At 41.2% G+C, this 20,844-nt stretch overlaps 1 protein-coding gene across 1 annotated transcript; it reads right to left on the reverse strand.

The window, feature by feature from the left end:
• Window positions 1-817: 817 nt before the first annotated feature.
• crip1 (cysteine-rich protein 1) lies at window positions 818-6,901 on the reverse strand. Its single transcript, XM_007567039.2, has 5 exons — window positions 6,748-6,901; window positions 1,884-1,978; window positions 1,431-1,488; window positions 1,214-1,258; window positions 818-1,069 (listed from the first exon to the last, which is right to left on the reverse strand). The coding sequence occupies exons 1-4, from the start codon at window positions 6,785-6,787 to the stop codon at window positions 1,218-1,220; spliced, it is 234 nt and encodes a 77-aa protein (XP_007567101.1). The 5' UTR covers window positions 6,788-6,901; the 3' UTR covers window positions 818-1,069; window positions 1,214-1,217.
• Between the last annotated feature and the right edge of the window lie 13,943 nt (window positions 6,902-20,844).

Genomic DNA, 20,844 nt, shown 5'->3' on the forward strand with positions numbered 1-20,844 from the left:
CATGTGTTCATTCTTCTATACAGTAGTATATATATATATTTTTTAAAGAATGACAATCATTTGAAACGGGAAACCTTCTGAATTAGGGCGGAGACAACATCAGGCTAAGTTCGGGGAGAGCTATTGTAAAATAAAGCTTCTATTATTTTAAAACACCACAGACTTACTTTAGTCTTAGCGTTTAGATCACTGTAAAAAAAAAGTCTCCAAGTTACGGTAACATTAGTAATCACGGTAGTATTTGTACCGTATTTATACGGTAAAATTTGGGCAACTACAGCTGCCGGTATTCTACCATAAATTAGAGACGTTTTTGTTGTTGTTTTTTTAAACTGTACAATTACTGCAGCTAGTATTATAAACACAACAGCCTGCAATTGCATTCCCTGGAAATCCCCAGATTCAGGCCTCAACTCAATATGACCAAATTTAGCAAGTCTTATGAGAGACGATTGGAAGCTCAAAAGTAATTTTGTTCTCTTGAAACCTTGAACCTGCTTCTTTTGTGATTAAAACTCCACAAAAACAAACAAATTCTCAATGTTTGTTGTACATTTGGGTCAACTGAAGCAAACGTGAAAGGCAGGATATAAGCCTGGACTAATTAACTATTCCTACACAAATCCTGAAGCGACTGGCGCTGGTCTTGCCCATTCAAGGTTCTGACAAACTAGTTTTCAAGAAAATGAAGACAAAGTAATTTCTATGACATTTCTCAACTACATTTGTTATTTGATAAAGTAAAACTTTGCTCTAGTGGTAAAACACTCATGAGTTTCTCACAAAACCGCCACAAAATAAAGGAATATCAAAGACACAAATTCCATAAAATGTTTAATTAGACAAGCTGAAGCCAAAGAGCGATGTCCCTATAACTAAACAACAAAATGATAAAATAAAGAAAATGGTCCAAAACATGTAGAACTAAAAACAAAAAAACAAAAGCAAATGCATTCAAATTATTTCCTGCATTGGAAGCAGATGATTTGTTTAGAGGTTTGCTATCGTCTGAGAGGTTTGGTTTCTTCAATCTTGTTCCCGCAAAGCTTGTTCTCTGCGACGCCTCGCCCTGCAGATGAAGTGAAAAAAAAAAAACAACAACAAAAAAAGCTCAGGTCAAACAGTCCAAAGTGCAAAGATGGATTTGCTTGCAGTCTAGTCTAATGTAAATAACATGAAAATGTGTGACAAAACAAAAACATCGAGACGGTACCTGTCTATTTGTAGGTGTGGCTTTCAGCTCCACCACGTCCGAATCCTGAAATGCCGAAAGAAACGCGCAAATTAGGTTTAAAAGTAGAATTAAAATGGAACCTTGGTGTTAAAATCAACGCACTCCTTAGGTTTCTGACAGAGACTACCTACCATTTATGTATTTTATTGACATGTTTTGTGTCGAGAGTTCAGGAAGTGACGAGATCACGGCTTACCTTTAGGTCCAAACATTGCAGCGTAGCAGGGGTTGTTACAGTACGGCTTGCCTTCATGCTGTGGGAGGAGAAAAGATGTTAAAAGTCTTTTTTTTATCATGGAAAGATGAGGCTAACGCAAAGAAGATGGAAACAAGTGAGTCAGAAACTTGCTTCATTTGCTATTTGCACCAAACAGGCTGAAGTCGAGTTCTGGTATTTGTTTAGGTCTAACTTGCTGATATCAGCTTTGACCAAATCCATTTTTCTCCCAAGTGTGTTGCAGATTTTAGTATATGCAAATAAAAAAATCATGTTTTTCAGTTTCTGACCACCCAGTCAGAGGTCATAGAGCAAAGAAAATTGGCAGACTCCAATCTCTGACCTGTTCATTTAACAGCAGTTCGATTATTTGCAACATTCAGCACTTTCCCCCCCCACCCCTATCAAGGTTGTGTAATTTGGCCGTTCTACCTCTGCATGTGAGCCAGCCGACAGTGTCTTGTTGCACTTCTCGCACTTCAGACATGGCCTGTGCCAGTCCTTCCCCAGTGACGTCACCCTCTCAGCTGCAAAACACACAAACGGACAAATGATTAACACCAGTAGCAGTCCAACCTTTACCATAAAGATCAGTTACTGTTGTCTGGGAAGGAGATGTAAGCCAGAGAGTCATGCTGCAGGGCACATGAGCTCCTGGAGCTGGGAGTCGTTTTAGTCCCATGTCCGCTTAAAACCACAAAGATACACTGGTTGCAGATTAGTTTGGAAACACTGCTGGGTGTGGTTGAGGGAATAGAATAAAAAAAAGGACTGAATGTCCCAGAGGGAATCCGTCCTCCTTGTGCCTCATAAACACAGATAAAGACTTTATCAGTTATGGACGATCTGTGCCAACCTCCACCCACCCAGGAGGACTGGAAGGGAGGCGAAGGGATATGACAGAGCAGCCTCGTGTTTTTAGAAGAAACGGAGCCGAAACGCAATTTTGAAACTCACGATGACGTGAGGGGAAGTGAGCCCAACAATTTGCATATGCTAACAAAGGGTGCGTTAGAGAGGGAGCCATCATAGGGCAGGAAATGAAGAAAGCGAAGAGGCAGGTTACTGAAAGTGAAGCACTAATGGTTTGATTCGGATGTAGAATCAAACCATTCGGATGGTCACGAAATCTTAATTTAAGATTTCAGAGTCATGAAAGGCTTGTCCAAAGTCCTTCCCAAAAAATGTTCATATATTTTCATAGTGTAATTTCTTTGTAGCAAACATCTAATGTAAAGTGAAATTGTGGCACCTTAATATCTACAAGGAATTTAAGTATAAAATATATGGGAGGACTGCGCTATGAGTCTGGTTGCCTTGTAACGTCATCGCAGATTTTCTTGCTTTAAAAGTTCAAAATTTTCCATTAAAGCTGTCTACGGCTGTTTGGAGCATAAAGCAACAGTCTTCCCCTTCCCCCACCTATTGCTGTGCATGTACTCACAGAGACAAATTAGCCTGCTTGGAAATATTTGCAGTTATGTTCGAAAAAGGACGGCGGGAATCTCATGCCGGCCTAAGCTTTCTCTGGTCTGCCGTGCCAGAAAGCAAATCCTCTGATTCCCGGTGGCAAATGCATGAAAGAATGGGAAATAATTACAATAACAGGCAAAAGCCACTGGCTTCCAAACATGTCAGGAAGTGGATTATTTGTGCCCTAAGAATAGCCCACTGTGGCAACGGATTACAAGTAAGTCATGAAGAAACATGTGTAAGAGTCTCCAGGGTTGGGTCAGGCGCTCAGGTCTAGAAAAAAAACAAAAAAAACATCCCGACTGGATGCGGTGTGGTTTTGGAGCAAAGGTTCGTACCCATTCAAATCACTGTTTGACCTCAAACAGCAAACCAGTAGGTCTGGTAAACGGCACGCCCGGCCCAAAGCGGTAAATACAAACGGGTCCGTTCTAATCGGCTGTTATCGTGCCCAAGTTATAGGCCTGATAAGGCTAACCTTGGTGTTTATACCTGATAATAATGAGGGTTAAATGAAGCGTGACAGATTGGAGGCTAATTATCCCCTCCGCTCCCGGCTGCCCGGAGCTTTGTGGCAGCCATCCAGGACACACAAACACACAAGTCTCCCTGTAAAAACACCATGAGTGAGAGCTGGGAAAGATTAATGGAGCGACATTGTGACATTTTGTAGCGCAAACACTGTGAACGGACTTAAAGGGATACTAAGAAGATGTTAGGATCGTCCTTCCACTGGATAACTCCCTTGATGTTAATCCAGATTAGTTAGCCGGCTACATGCCAGGTGCAAAGACGACTTCTTCTGTCTTGAAGTTGTCCATGCTTCATCAAATTGTTATTAAAGACACTATTCTCGTGTTTCCGTTGGGCACTTATTTTCATAGAAGCAAATGATTGTTTATACAGGAAGCAGGAGAAGGACGCAGTGCGCTCCCAAAGATCTTCCTGTTTGGAGCACGAGAACAGAGCGTTAAATGGGTTCCAACAGACAATTAAGACACGGTAATAACCAAGAACACAGCATTGACTGAAATCTCTGCAGTGTATTTTTTGCTTGACTCTTCCACCAGTCAGTTAGGTCTGAAAGGAAGCGCTCATTTCTTTCTCGGCGCGTGTTTCACACAGACAGATTGTTGGAGATGCACATCCTCCAACCTCCCTTCTTCCTGTAAAGAAGAACCATCAGTTTCTTATCCAAACACCATCCAACACCAATATGGCCGGTGCTTGGAAGGTGGTAAAAATGGTGTTTGCATGATATGATGTTGTTATAATTGGTATCCTTTAGAGAAATAGAAGTTTTTTCACTTTTAATGAATATCGAAATGGAACTACTTTAACGATCTGGTTTAGAACATTCATTAGTATCGTCTGCCAAGGGGTTCGGTGAACAAGACTTTCCTTTTCATGACTTTTACCAAGATAAATTGTTCTTGTGCGAGCTCAAGGCAGAGCCAGATAGCTTTTTTTTTTCTTATTGTGGTTTTTAAAAAAAAACAAAAAAAACACACACACAAAAAAAACACTCCTTCTACCAAACCTAAACCATTCCCATTTGCGCTCTGGGCTGAGGTCTGGCCATCAACAGGCAGTCTGTAGCGTTTCCAGCAAAAGAAAAGCATTCCGCTGTTGTTGGACCTCCATCACTCAGGCAGGCAGACGGCGGTAGCCTGATTGTTTCCATCTGAGCTACAGCAACATTAAGTTGGACAAACAGCGACGCAGACAGAAAGATGGAAGGTGTGACGGAACGAGCCGGACGCGAAGGGAAACACGCGGAGGCTTATTTGAGGGAAAGGAAACCGATTCAGACGCTTAAGGATATTGATGAATATGCTCGTTTTCTAAAAGGAAATGAAAGGCTTTGTTTCACGCTGCTTTTCCCCACGCTTCTGAGGTGAACATCCATCTTGGAAGAAGACCTAAATGGCTCGTTCTGTTCTGCCAGAGGCCAACTGGTTTGATTACATTGGCTGGGAGGGAAAAAGATTATCCAGGAAGCAGGAGGACTGGCTCAACAGTCACACGCTCTGCTCATCTGCATGAGCGTCCAAAGACTTTGGGCTTTGCGCTCTGCTTTGGACTCAGCTGTCGCACCATCACAGAGCTGCTGGTGCACAGAGACGTGGGTAAAACAACAAAAGAAAAAAACAAAAACAAAAAAAAACGGAGTATGTGGGTGATTAATGTTTGCTTTGACTGGGTCTTCTCATGGGAAACGCAGGACGAGGGTGTAGTTTACAAAATCAGAAACCTGCTTCCTCTGCTCCGGCCATTACTCACGGGGGCTCAAAGAGCAGAAACGATTCGGGGCCCTGATGGAGCAAAGATCTTTGATTTCAAAGTAACCTCGTAATGAGAAAGAGCATAGTGCAGACACCCTTAGAGACTGCAGGGCATTCCTCTGCACACATGAAAAGATGCAATTTTTCATTCTTATCACCTCTCCCTCTGTTTTTTTTTTTTTTTTTTTACTGTTATTCCGTATTTCAAACACTTTTACGTCTAAGAAAACTACAACATATCTGAACAGTGCTCCAATGCAAAAGTATCCTTAAGGAAACAATTCTGAATCCTGGAAGTGAGGTTTTGTTAAAAGTGCTGTATAAGGTGTTAAGTCTGCTGGTAGCTTGATTTAGGATAAAAACAAATCACTAGTTGATTCAGAAAGCTGAAGCTAATGGCTAGTCAGTGAATAACCAAGAGCAAACCAGCAGAACAACTCATCACATTTGCATTTGGAGGTTATTTACACAGAAGATAATAATTACTCCCACTGGAAAGGGAGGTGGAGGGCGGCACGCCACTAACAGCCGTCCTGAGTGAAACGTACGGAGAAGGCAACGTGTAAAAAGTAAAAAAGCAAAGCCTTTGTAAGCACTGAATAAACTTATTCATCACTCTGCTTAGAGCAGATGACTACACTTTGAACTTCCCAATCTCTGTTCACACAGGAAGATTAATGGTGTTGCACAGCCTCCAGCCTCTGTTTTCTGAGTTCACATATACTGGCTTCTTTGTAACGAAATAACCACCAAATGCAAATGTGACGACAACTTTAGGACATTTTTGAAGGAAAGAAGTTCCGTTTGGTCTTAGCCATCTTGGTCAAGAAAATCTAAAATTATACAAAATGAAGACAGTAAAAGAATAACGCAGCACATATCCATTCCTACCCGCTTTTACAGAAATAGGTGAACTATCCCTTTAACAGTCACCCGCACTTGTGGATGTCGGTTCATGTCTGACTTCTGGTGATTATGGGAGCAATTAACTTTATCCAGGATCTAATCTAGCCTGCAGCTGCGGAGCACTTATAGCTTTTAAACTTTTACGATGAGGTTGTAGAAGCTAAAAGTATCAAAATGGGCTTTTTTAGTTTCCTTTTGGCACGTAAACCAGTAACTCAAAACATAATTAACACGTTTATGTTATTTATGTTGCTACTGGCCAACTAGTCAGTAGTAATAATCTAATGATTCTATTCTTCAACTTATAGTTAATGCAGTTTAAACGACTTGTGCTCTAAATTTAATATGCTGAGCGCGAATGCAGCGCTGCCGCGATCAGGTCACTACAATGCCAGATTTGGTGCATAATAAACACATCACTTTTCTTTAATCTCTGTATCTTCTTTTTAAGCATATTTTTTTGCATTAAAACATGTGCCTGTCAGTGTTGCACCCAGCTTCCTGTTTCCTCACATGAGCAGAAAAAGCCGCTATTTCTCTTCACCAACCAGGAAATGTTGACAAACGTGAGCAACATTAATAAAAGTAGAAGAAAATGTACACACACACAAAAAAAAGCGCACAAATCTCACCGAAGTAAACCTCCTTCTGGCACTTTGGGCACTTTACCATCTTGCTGCAGTTGTGTGTTTACGCGCTGATGTGCAGGAGAAAAAAGCAGATCCAGAGCCACCTGTCGGATCCGAGCGACCACGCCTCACTGTGCAGATGTGCGCTCCCTTTCTGTATTTATAGTCCGGAGGAAATGCTTCAACTGAAACTTTTCTCTTTTTTTCCCCCCCTCTCCTCGTAAGTGGGAGAGGCCTGTGCTCCATGCAGAGAATAAAACGCTGAGCATTTCATGTACAGTAGGAAAAAAAAAAAACTAATCTGAGCTGTTAGACACTGCTGTTCTGCATCACTTTTCATGAGATAGTTGTGTTTGTAAAATGCCTGTGTATTTCATTTGTGTAAATTAAGTGAGATTCAGACGTTTTTTTTTTTAACAAATTATTTTTATTTATTTATTTATTATTTTTGTCTAAATGCAAGTGTAAATAAGAAGACCGTAGTTTTATTTTTCCAACCCAGTCCTTGGTGATGTATGGAGCGATCCATAACGTTCCAGCCATAACAAACAGGGTGAAGTGACTAATGTCTCACATAAAGACTAAACAAAAGGAAAACCCATGGCCTACATTGCTATTGTTATGATCTAGCTCAAAGGCAACCGCAAAAAGAGAGACACACGCAATGTGTTTCTGAAATATAAACTTATTCAGCACATTCGTGCATGAGAATTGTATCGTGCAATTAAATCAATGCATATAGCACTGGCTTGCCATGTTCTTACCTTCGAGCAGGTAAGAGGCTGATGTTGCCCCAAGTGAACAAACGTGACAGCATGAACTAAAATAACTGCGGCGACCCCACTGACATTAACATTGTCAGCGATACCGTTATTATTCTTTATCCAGCGGGTGATAAAATCTTCCTAAGTTGTGTTTCAGCAGCGAAGTTAGCATTTGGTTCAAGGTTCAAGATCTGCTTGGCATGTTGTCTCATGCCGGGCATCAAACCGAACATTTCGTAATCTCTGAATCTGAAGATGTGTCACTGATTCTGGAGCCGAGGAGAAAAGTTAATGGGGCATCAAACTTGATTGTTCAAACACCGATTTATGACTTTCACTCGTCCGCTCCTTGACAGACGTTTGCACAATGCAAGGCCGAGGAACGCTCACTCTTAATTTAAATCTCCAGTTCAGCTTTAATACCTTGTGGGAAACAAATTTCACTTTTAAACTACTTCACATATAATTATAATAGTTCACATTGTCATTGACTTATCCAAGGGCCCAACCTACGACACACCCTGGCGTGTCATAGCGTAGTTTGACTCAACTACGCATTCCTATGTTTATAGATAAGGCAACTGACGTTATGCATACACCACTTCAGAATAATAAAATAAAACTGTCGGTGATTAAACATGATTATTTCTTTTTTTATTTATATATAAATTGGTTTGTAGAGTGACTGACACGGTAAGCCCTGCTTTAACCTGAATGGGATGGATCTACATCTTTGACAGACAAACAGAACTAGTTTATGGCATTAAAACTAAAAAAAAAAATCTGTTACGTCTGCATAAAACACGCCTGTTCGCACATCAACACTCTGTGCTGGGCAGGTTTTTATCTTTAGTCACAGTTGTACATGTTTTTGGTGCATGCATCTTAACCTCACTTCTTTAAGACATTATTGAGAGGATAACTCCATAGCAATGAAACTTTGAGAGTTTCATTGCCTGAAGCGCGAAATTCTTTTTGATGCTGCCAAATTGTGGAACCGGTTGAACAAACGATCCACATGAAACAAAACAACTGATAACTTTTGAGTTTTCAGTTCTGTAAGACCCTTTGGCACTTTAGCGACACAGGAGCATACTGAAGGCAGGGTGGGGCGGATGTGTTTTACCCAGAGCTAATTTGATACATTAAGGGTCTAGAAATAAAACCCTGAACCTTCTGACTGCAGTGTGAACACTCATCTTTACCATACAAGGAAGCCTTCAATAGGTTTCTAGGTTACAGCATGATTTTCAAAACTTTAGGTGTTTTTCAAGATTGTTTTCTTCTTCAGCTGATCCGATTTTAGCTTTACCCGTCTTTCCATCGACCCTGACCACCTTAAAGGCCCCACCATGTCTTCACAGAGCAGTTATAATTATTTAGAGACTCAGATTTATTCTAATTGCTAGGCAATTGCTCATACTGAATTTTACTTCAGAGGATAAGAGGAATGAATACAAGTCTACGCCAGTTTTCTGATTTTCATAAATTACTGTCAACACATTCTGAGGAGCATCTATGACACATAAAATCCCAACTTACATGCAGGTTTGAATTCTGACAAAATGTGGAAAAGTTTGAGGGGGTGTGAATACTTTTGCACGCCACAGTAAAAGCCAATCAAGGAAGGTGAAACGAAACTGAATGGATAATGACTGGCTGTCATGTGACGGCAGAAGCTTCCACAGCTGATTGAAGGGGGGTAACATATCTGTCACTGCAGCCACAAACACTAGTGATTTTAAACTTTTAGAAGTACAATAGAGAGAGAGAGAAAACTAATTCAATTCAGATGCACACAAGAGAACAGGACTAAAGCCACCAGACCCAGGCCCAGGCTGCCGCCCCGTTGCTTTGCTCCAAAGCAGTGCAGAAAGTTGACGCGTGACTGGATAATCACGATGATGTCAGCGGTCTGTGGGTCTTACGTAGTTCAGAATCTGATGTTTGGTTCTTCACACCCAACTCCAGGTTGACTTGTGGCTTTCTCTGTGTGGACAAGAAAACTGCTGTTACTCAACAGCTTGTAGGTTTTATGTGTGTGTGTCGGGGTGTGTGTGTGTGTGTGTTGGATAGGTTTGTTATGGTTACTTTTATGATTAGCCTTTACTACACACACACACACACACACACACACACACACACACACAGGCACACCTTCAAAATGCAGCTGATCTCTGCTTTGATGGACTTTTAAAAGATAGCAAAGCAATGAAATCCCATGGGAACCAACAGAAATAAATATGTTTGGTTGCTCAACTTGTTTTGCAAATAGAAAAGTCGCGCTTTGTGTTGGGCTTTGTTGATCCTCTCTGAAGGATCACTGAAGGATCGCTCTTTTAAATATGTCAATGGGACGCGGCAGATTGGGCAGAACGCGTTGAACAAAGCGTCCCATATTTTAAGGGATATACCAAAAATGACCTTTTGACGGGAGGGAAATCCTAATAAATGGACACAGCAGAAAACAAACAGAGCGAAGCAAAAAAAAAGAAAAGAAAAGAAAAACGCGCAACAGAAATTTATTTTCATGCCGATATCATTGACAGAATCTGGATTGTTTGTAAAAAGGCACGATGACAACAATTCTTTGGATACACGGTCATCCACCTCAGTTAGAGTTCATCATGCTGACAGGTTTTATACATGATTGAGATTTATTAGGATGATTATCCAAAGTCCTTGGATTTAGAGGATAACCTCGTAATTCTTTTTACGGGATGACGGGGCAAAGAACCTCTGGACTCTGGAGATTAATCATTGTGGAGGTCTGCCTCAGCCACCCAGGTAGCCGGGTGGAGTGGGGTTTGTTGTCTGGTTTAGGATTAGGAGGAAGGTTCTGCCCGGGCCCTTAATCCAGCCAGGCTTTGTAAAACTGCTGTTTTATAATAACATCTTACAGAAATCGTCTCTGCTCTCCTCTCAAATTAAGCAAGCTTAACGGGGACGTTTCATGTTCTACATCACCAGTCGAGTACAGCATCTTCCTAAACCTCGACCACATGAAAGCATCAGACTTTTTAGAGTTTTCCTGCAAAGGGAAGCCGCTTAGCAGAGCTTAACGGTTAAAAAAAGCTGCCTTGAAGGTGCATTATGCAATTTTATTAAAAAAAAAAACAAAAACACATCCTTTTGTTAAACGTCACCATCTTGTGACAGTATGGTATGAGACGGATAACGTGAAAAGATTGATGTCCTCCGCCTCCTTCCTGAGCTACTATTGGTGTCTGAAGAAATGCACTGCTCCCGATCAAAAACAACATCTCAGAGACAGGTGAAGGGCCTTAACGCTGTCAATCAACCTCATGTACTTGTTGTTGAACGTGCTAATGGGTTAGAAACAGCCTTCCGTTACAGAAAAGGCAGCTATGTGGATTTAAGAATTGTAGGACACTAACTTTTCGTAATATTTTCAAACTTTTACATTATTTGGATGGACTGAGAATGCAAAATTGGGTTCATACAAATGTTTTATTTATAGCCTGTTGTGTATATTTATCTGGACAATGAGCACTTCAAGTATTGAATACTGAAATGTATAGGCTCAGTAAATCAAAATGCTGATTCATTTCTTGCACGCTTTTTGGAAGGTGGCAGGAATACTTTATCAGACGCTACCTCGTTTTTGAGCTTCTGCTCAAGCCAGTCGGGTTATGAGGAAGGACAACGATCCATCCGCCAGTGTGTCCAACAAGTTAAACCTTCCTAAGGAATGTCAAAGGAGGGGCTATTGTCTCACAGTGCTGTAGACATTCATCACATGCATCAGGATATTCACTTCCCTCTCGTCTGGAAGGAAAGACGTTGACGACACCACGGGTCATATGCGGTTGGATTCGGAGAAGTTGCTAAAAGAGTGGTGCACATGCTTCCAGCTGTGAATAATCCATCCCGATACCCAACCAATGGACAATAGCTGGTGAAAGCAGGGATTTAGCCGTTTCCCATAGGCCATCTTTTAGCCGGTTTCGGATGCTTGGCCTGGCTTGGTCTGATGGCACAGCGCATGCCATGAATCCTCATCAGTCAGCATGCTCAGCTGGGGAATGCACCATGCGACCGCTCCGTCAGAATAATCTCTCTGCTGAATCTTATTCTTATCTGTCAAAAAAACAAAAACAAATACCTTCTGTTGTAGCAGAAGGTCTCTGTGAAGTGTATCTAATACATACCACAGGAAATACACCATGGGAAATTAGAATATACAGCTGTAATGCTACTTGACATGCTATTGGCTGGCATTGAAAAGCAGCCTATCAGAGAGTGCCATTTATTTTCCTTGGTTCTGATTGGCTGTAGCCCCAAGAACATTGAAAAAGAAGACTGCATGTTTGCTAATATGTCTTCCAAAGCGTGTGTTAACATGTATTTGGTATTTGAGCTATTAAAATAGGCAGTTTTAGAGCGTTTCCAGAAGGATTCCAAAGTTTAGGCAGATATTAGCTATCTGTGGTCCCTAACCCTGATAGGGCTCCACTGTATTTGGATTTTCAGAAAATTATCTCCATGTTTTGGTTAGCTACGAGACTCTAAATCATCCCAACAGGATGTGTAAAATCTTTAGTGCGCCACCCAAAAAGTTACTTTTCCCAACAAAACCATCTAAATCTATACTTTAAACTTTTACATCCTTCTGTCACAGCTTCATTGTACCGAGACGTGACCTGAAATGCCTCCATTTTGACTTGCCGTGAGACAATCGTATCAAGGTTTCATTACTGACCACACCAAACGGAGGGAGGAAAAATAATCATCAGATTTTTGGGTGAAGGCTGGCGGACAGATAAATGACTTGTACAAAAGTTTCCACCATCTTTCAGCCTTTACACTTCTTCTCTTTCATGGCTGTTTAGTTTGTCCTCGCTCTGTTTTCACGTTCCAGTCACATCTTTCAAACACACACAAACTGTGAAGTAAAATCTGTAAATTTACACGACCCGTCAGGACCTGTAAGCGGCTGCAGAGGAAACGAAACATGTTTCATTGATTATTATTGTTTAATGTGGCGTCTGACTTATAATTACATAATAGAAAATGTGTTAGATCTTTGAATTTGCTCTGATATTTGTGGTCTGTGGAAATTATCAGAAGTTGAGGCGAGTTCGTGCTGTGGGCCTTTGAGTGGCCTGTTTGATTTTCATCTGTGTGTGTTTTGTTCTTTTTAAGTTGATGAAAGCTGCGGTGTAATCAGATACACGGATATAGATCAGAGTCTGTGATGGAAACAAACGGTGGCAGTTCATGCTGGGCTCTCTGGGTGAGTCCAACCTTCCAACTGCTTCCCCCCCTTAAACCCCTAAAGTTTAGGGACGACATCATTTCTTGAAATGTACAAGAAAGCCGGTTGAGCGTTTCTTAATGTAGAGCCCAGGCAATCTAAGTAAAGAACGAAAAGGAGTCGCAAAATAGCACGGGCACCAGGCGACAGAAAATAGGAAACTTGTTTAATGCAAAACTGATGAGCACTCAATAATCAGTCTGATGCAGGTCTGCAGAGGACAAAACTTTGTTAAGAAATTGAGATGCGGTCATTGTCGGCGCGAACTTTAGAATAACTCTGCGCTTTAAATCATTTATTTAAACTGCTCTTTGACATTCACTGACTGTATAAGATGGCACTTCAAGGGCATTAACTCGCAGCATTGTGTTCAAGAGTTCAAATTTGATCACAGATTTTCTCTAATCCAGACGGATCAAAATTCTGCATAGAGGGAAGAAAAAAAATTAACAACACTTTTCTTACTCTGCTTAATCGCTTTGATTCCTTCGGGACTCTTCAAATTTCTTTTCAGACAAAAAGACAAATGTTCTTATAAAACTCACTCTTGCTTTTAGCTCATATTTCAATAGCTTTTTTTTATTGAGTCAAATCTCTTAGTTGCTTGTTTTGTTGCCTTGTTTGTTTTATTAAAACAGGCGTCTCTCAATGAGACAACCTGTATAAATAAAGATTAAAAATAAAAAAAAATCAACAAAAGGCTCAAATGCATACATACACCCACACTGATACTCTGCATCACGTGAACGGAGTGTTGTGGAGTTTCTCAAACCTCATGCAACAGGAGCAGACAATGGGGTGTGTGAGCGACGCACTACTCGGTTCATTTGGATTACTGAATGCCACACAGGTGAGTAAACAGGTGAGGATCAGCAGGTTAAGCCGTCGGTGCGCTTCCCTCGCTCAAAACGGAACAAAACGGCGAGAGAAAGAGGATGGATAAGATTCCTGTTACTCTCCTGGAAGACGAACGAGATCCTCATTTTCATTGCAACAAACACAACCGTCACACGATCGACGCCTCTTCCTTCCCCAACAAGGGAGACCCCTGCGCATTTTTATGCCACATTTGGACAAAGTTCATCTTTTGGAGTGTCTACATCAAAAAATCTTGATCTCAGTCACAGAAGAAAAGTGGCGTTAGCTAAAAAAAAACAACTCAAAATTGATTATTATTATTATTATTATAGAAAATAGGAATTATTTTTGAAGTCCTTACTGATAATGTGCATTTAAACGCAAACAATCTGAGGAAAAAAATGTGTCGTTTTGTACATTGCGTGTAAATATGTGATTGAAATTTCTTATTCAAGGGAAGAGACCTCACTGAAAGAAGCTGTAATGGTAAGATACTGGAATACTCACAACTGGACACAATTCATTCTCTTCTTATGAAAGGTTTCACATTTTGGTTGCAAAATATGCATGTGCTTTTTTTCTTCCACGAAATAGTCAAAAGATGACAAACATTCATCAACCCGGTCACATGTGTAGCCATTTGTCTGGCATCGCATCGTTTCGGGGGACATTGTTCTCCTTTCATCTCCCTGAGTTATTCTTAGCCGGTTTCAACATGAACGCCCAACAATAATCCCTCCACGTCTACACCCTCACAGAGGGTGAGAATGTTGCTGCAGCATGGAGGAAATCCTGTGGCTGAAAAATGTTTTTATCTTTTTCGTTCCTTGTAACTTGACACATTTTTGTCACTACGAAGTTGCAATATTGCTCCCCATGGTTGCAAAGCCGATGGAATACTGTCCAGAATCTGAGCTGGCACACATGTTTGCCTTGGGTCTCTAGTAGTGTAGCTCTGGGAGCTCGTTCAAAACAAACCCCGCTCTTTCACATCCACACACTTGCACTTAGAGATGCGTGTGTGCAAACGGCTGAGGTTGAGCTTTCGACTCATGGGAACTGGCGAGGAGGCTCGGACGCAGCTGGGGATCGTCAGGACTCCAAACACGGCTGCAGACAGAGTTGATAACCAAGGTCGAGTAAGAAAAAAAAAAAAAAAATCAGGCATTTTTTGCGAATTCAAAACATGCATTTAACCCACTGAGCTACGGTAAACCATTGTCATTAAGGTCCATTTAGTGCTGGGACCTGGCGGGGGTTCAACTATTTAACCAGAAAAAAAAAATTCAAGTGAATAAACACTGTGGTAAGCTGCAATTTCCTTAGCGACTGGTAATTGTTTATGAGGGTGGTTGTGTCCACTGCTATGGCAACCAAAAGTTCCCCAATAACAGGAAACGAAGAGGCTGAATGATTCTGAGATCATTTCCTCAGAAAGACAAAGCAGAAAATGCACCTTAAAGTCACACATTTTCAGATCATGTTAGCTGAAATCGTATCTTATCGTCTCAGAACCGTTGAACTTCCATGTGTTTCGTTAGGATTTGATGTGATATGCCGACAGAAAGCGGGACACGCTTGTAATCGTGAAGCAACACAAAAATGACACGTAGCTTTCATTATTGTCTACACATAAAAATTTAGAAAGCACTGCACCCACTTGTCTTCTGCACCCCAGAAACAAAACAGAACCCCAGTTCACTGCAATTACGGCTGAAATTGTTGCCCATTCCCCTCAGTTTTAGTTTTCTGCTAAATGGACCGTTCTGCCCGTTGAACAAAACCAAAAAGTTCAATTACCTCATCTGACCAATCCAAGTAGGGCACACAAACCGCAAACAGGACTTCTTATTCCTTTCTTCCACTTCTCGCTTCTCTTTCACTAAGGTCAAATATGTTCACAGAACAGCTGGTTTTACAATGAGATCAAGTTACACACAGATGGACTTTAATTAATACTATCATAATTTCATCTACACTGTGTTAGTCTGTCTCATAAAGCCCTAATGACACACATTCAAATATGACGTCAAAAACATTTCAAAGCTGCAAAGTCACAAATAATGGAGTGAGAAAACCAACGTGGAGGAGAGACAGCTGTGTCGTCTGGGCTCACTCAGCTGGAAGAAAGGGCAGAAAAAGAAAAGTGAAATAAAAAAGCGAAGGCCTCAGCTGAATCAGTTCTTTCATTGCCAGGCAGAAGTTAAGTAAGAGAGGAAGGACAGGATGGAAAAGGACTGGGAAACATGCAGTCGAGAACGACTGAACGGCTCATCTTCACGCAGATAGTTGTTAGAAAACCGACTGATAACACACAGCATGACCTGTGAAGTTTTCAGTTCCTTATAACAGAAACGTCACAGGAGAGAAGGAGGATGTGAAACCTTTGGTGACCAAGTCTGGTGTGAGAATTCATGAGGGTTGGCACTATGGGCACCACAAGGTCCGATCAGGAACCTGGTCTAAGGACTCTGGGAAACAAGACCTGATTGTTAATTCGCTTTACAGTTGAAGGTTGAGCGGGGAGATGAGTAGGTATGATTTTAAGTACTGTAGGTTGAGTCTCTAATGTCTGTGGGATGAGAAAACATTCCTCATTATCTCTGGCGCCTCGTAGTTGTGGTATGACCAGACGAAACAGGAGTACAAAACTATCTACTTTGTTTAAAATGTTCATAGTCAGGGGTAAACCTCACTATTGTCTTGTGGCCTTTTAATTTATTCAAGCACGTTCAAGCTAAAGTAGGCTAGCATTACGCAACTAACAAAAACTGCGTTCTCGGTCGGAAACAAAGCCGAAAACACCTGCTAAAGTGCAGCATCACCAAAAAACATCCTGATTATAGAGAGACAATCTTCTAAAATGATCAAGACAAAAAAACAAAAACAAAAAAAAGCAGGCTGCCCTGGGATATGAAACACAGAACCTCGTCACAAACATCTAGTTTTGCAGGCTGCCGACTCAGGTTTATCTGAGGTTTCCTGCGTTTGCGTCTTTCATTGTTCCTCCTGAACATGTGCTGCTGAGGATCGCGTTTCAGTCTCAATCATGCAGTTTGTGTGTTGACAGCGATTCTGAGGGTGATAAACTGCATTCTTCCTCCCTATCGACATCCTCCATCAGCCGCTTCCCGCGATGCCCCCTGAACTCACCGCAGCTTCCTACCGTACATCTCTAGGCCTGTTTCTTTTCTCACATTAAAGCTGCAGCTCCTCTTACCCCTGATTCATGGTGTGAGGTTGCTTTTGCGGCATCTCATTAGCTATATAGTCCCTGCACACTGAGTCAAATTAGGGAGTGTTTTAATAAAAATTAAAAAAAAGAAAAAGGCCTGAATTTAACTTCCCCAGAAACAGCTGAGGCAGGACTATGCCTTGAACCAAACCGCAGCGCAGATCCTTTCAGTAGATCAGGAATGTGGAACAAGGCTGCATGTTTAATCGGGTCTAATGAAGTAGTTTTATTTGCAGCTCACGGTGCATTGTTTGTTGTTTTAAAAGCACCCCATGTATGGAAGGAAAAATGTTGCAATAATAACAGCAATCACCGAAACCTTTAGCTGAACATTTAGCTACTGGACGGCGAAACGAGACGAGAAGCAGAACTATCTCACCTAATCCCATAGAGGACCTGATATAACCTCGCCATAGATTCTCAGTTGAATTTAGGCCTGGACTTTGGCTAGGACTTTCTACGGAAACACTCTTTGATCTGCAGCAGGGCTAAAAGTGAACGACATGTTGGCGTCGGAACAATGACGCTACGTTTGGTAAATGACCACATAGTCCACCGTCAATCCTCGATAATGTTCATTCTATCCAGATGCTGGGAAAGGCCTGAAATTCATCACTTCATTCTATCTTTGGTTAAGTTGCAACTAGCTGCTTGTAGCAAATGTGTAAAACGACTGGAGGGGCGCAACCTGCACCGCCGTCCCAAGAGCGACAAGAAAACAGGAGTTTCCAAATGAAAATGCAGTCAGCTCGAACACGTGCAGCAGCGCAGGTTAAACATCTACTCTTTGTTTTATTTGGACTGGATATCTTTATTGATGCGAATCAGCAATTAAACTATTCCTGCCGCGTTCACTTGGCTCCAAGTTACATCAGACATTGTTTTTGTCTGTTTCTGTCGCCGGGATCTTCCAGCCTCAATCCCCTGTCAGTCTTGAAACCTTTAACCTAAAAGCGTTAGCTTGCAATCGCAGCCCAGAATACGCTGACAGATTCTCTGCTTTTCTTTTTGTTCGCCTCTAAAAGTCTGAGCACCTTCCCCAAAGACATCGGGAATGTTTGGTTTCGGTGCTCTTATTCTTTTTCTGCTCCCGAACATTTCGGAGGGTCGATAAAATAAAGTCTACTGGGGCATTTTAACGTATTTTGAAACAAAACACATTTCTGCAAACAATGGCAGTACAATTGTTAGATAGGGAGTTCTTAACGTGCACATCTTGAAGTCTATTTTTTTAAATTTTAAATCATGTGTAAAAAGATTTTTACTTATTGAAGGGTTGTTTTTGGTTTGGTTTCCTCCACCTTCATCTAGGCCCCATTTTTGGGGGGGATTTGAGGTCATAGTTCAAATACTATTTCAGTTTTCACCATGCTAATTAGCTACTCCCAGTTGTGAAAACATTTGGTCCACCTTGTTGCTACGGCAATGCATCAAAACAACTGTCTGAAAGGTTAAAAAAAATAATAATAAAAAAAACATAAATAAAAGGAAAAATCCTTCCATCTGCACAGCACTATAGAGCCAACCCAAAAAGACGGCAAACAAAAGTCAACAAAACCTAATCAGAGCCACTCCAACATGCTGCCACGATAATCAGCGCAATTCTTCAGAGAATTAGACCTGCTTGTCCCGCGAAATGCTTTGAGATGACATTTGTTGTAAATTAATGCTCAGTAAACAAACTTGAATTATGTTTGATGTTCATTTTCCTGTGTAAGTGGGTTTACTTTGCCGAGAGTTTTAACCTTGCCTCTTAAGGCAAAACATAATCTGGGTAATTAGAAGAATCACGTCAGGTCTGCGCTGTGTTTTTACCAGGTTGCTCCTGTTAGTCTTTAGGTTTGTCCCAACGTTAAGCTTAGCCAAGAACCCGACTATTAAAGATCCCACTAAATGTCTGTAAACCAGCTGAGATATTTCAGGGGAAGCAGCTTCTAGAGGGAGTTTTAGAATATGTTCTCATCTTATCTCGTCTTTGAGTTATTCTGTGTTACGTGTTCATGTTTTCTAATTTACTTTGAAAGGTACTTTCTGTTTATGTGCATGTTGTACTGCTGTTGTCCACTGGGGGCAATGAGAGCGAGTTCTTGTCTGTAGGCAGCACTGTTCTAACCCAGAGAAGAAGTTATCACCTGGACGTTAGCAATAAACGCCAACACAGCTATCTAACGAAAAGAAGTGCGGTTCATTGTGAATATGAGAACTGAACAAGAAAACGCAGCAGGGAGTAATGATCCTAGTATTAAGGTTCTCTCAAATAATGATTCAACTGGACGGAGGAAACACCTCAAATAGGCCTGCCGGTTCAGAAGCCGACTCTCCTCTTCCACTGACTCTTAACAGAACCGCGCAGTGGTTTCCCTTTGAGTCCTTTAAAGGTTTCACGGTCGGCTGCGATCTCATTGGAGGCTGCACTTAAAGCCCGAGCGTCGTTAAAGATCACGGCCCCCAAACTGCTTTCAAAGGTTGCATTTTTTTTTTTTTTTTATCCCGTAAATGTCACATGAATCCCACTTCAGATCAATCACCGGTCTAATGATTCGCAAAGTGCCAGAGATCACATGTCGGCCCTCTGCCTCTCAGGGCGCAGCAGCGGAGGAGAGACTGTAAAATTTTACTGTTCAGCACTCATGAAAAGGACAACAAATCGAAACGTCAAAGTTTCGTCATCATGGGTGTGTCGTATCAAAATAATATTTTTACCACCAGCCATTAAAGTCGAATGAACCCGAACCTAATTTACAAAAGTATTCGCACATATAAAAGTATTCGCACACCATTGGATTATTATTATTATTTTAACAGGATTTTATGTAAGAAGCACCGATTTGAAATGGAAAAATAGGCATTGATAGTTTTCAACATTTTCCAAAAATCAATTTTTTTTTATAAAATCGCCTTCCATTGCAACCCCTAACTCTGTTCGATGTTTTTTTTTTCTACAGTCAACATCTATAAACTTTAAATTTAAAATCTAGCTAATTGGATTTAGAGTCGGACTTTAACTGCGAAGCTTTAAAAAGATTTGTACGGCAACACAATCCTGCCAATACTAAGTTTACTTTCATGCAGTTTTACACGTGGGTCAGAAAGTTTGATTTTGGTGTCACTATCATGGAATGACTGATGTTTGTGGACAACCAACCGATGGTCTTCTGGTGAGTAAACGTAACATTTAAGAGTGTTGAAAAAGGTGTCGATGTTTAAAGGGTTTGAATCATTTTTCTCAGCGCCATAAGTACATGACAAAGAAGTGTAACCCAGGATGTGGATGTGGATGTGGATGTGCAGCTAGTGGAAGACACCCTACGGACTCTGCTTTGTGTTTTATTTTGTGCGTGAAGGTGGGATGTGATCTGTGCCGAAAAGAGGAATCGGACACAGGGATCTTAGTTGCGGGAAGACCTTGGCGCGTTTAATTCGTCCACCTTACAGGCAGTAAACACACTGTCAGCATTCAACCGTTTTTTTCTTTTTTACAAAACAATCAAACATCACAAAACAATCAAACATCACCAGAAAGAAAATGTAATTTGTGCCTAACTGGCAATCTGAACCAAAAGAAATATCTCGGTATAATAATGTTCATTTTTACAGCGGGCTAGCGAAGCTGCTGCTTACCTTACAGGCAGTAAACACGCTATAAGGAATATAGCAGTTCGCGCACAAAAAAATCCCCAGCACTACGGTGTCCCCGGCAGGACAAACATGCCAGGATTGCGGTGGTACTAACAGCACCCTCTTTTGGGACACTTGTTCACTGCTTTAAAGAAGGATTGGAAACGTCTGCACACCTGATGTGCAGACGTCTGTGATGGTTTAGAAAAACAAGCCTTTCATTCATCCACTTAGTTTTTCTTTTCTTCTTCTCGTAAAGTTCCTCATTTTTCACACACACACACACACACACACACACACACACGCACACACACACACACATTTGTTTTGCTATCTTTGTGGGGACT

The sequence above is a fragment of the Poecilia formosa genome, unplaced genomic scaffold (genome assembly GCF_000485575.1).
Source record: "Poecilia formosa unplaced genomic scaffold, Poecilia_formosa-5.1.2 Scaffold203, whole genome shotgun sequence".
In the NCBI taxonomy this organism is placed as follows: Eukaryota; Metazoa; Chordata; class Actinopteri; order Cyprinodontiformes; family Poeciliidae; genus Poecilia; species Poecilia formosa.

What these genes read in the sequence shown, in the direction of transcription:
- crip1 (XM_007567039.2), bottom strand. Translation starts at nt 6,787, where the DNA reads ATGGTAAAGTGCCCAAAGTGCCAGAAGGAGGTTTACTTCG. An exon ending in CCAGAAGGAGGTTTACTTCG is followed by an intron (nt 1,979 to 6,747) that starts GTGAGATTTGTG and finishes TGTGTTTTGCAG; the next exon opens with CTGAGAGGGTGACGTCACTG. An exon ending in TGCAATGTTTGGACCTAAAG is followed by an intron (nt 1,259 to 1,430) that starts GTAAGCCGTGAT and finishes TCGGCATTTCAG; the next exon opens with GATTCGGACGTGGTGGAGCT.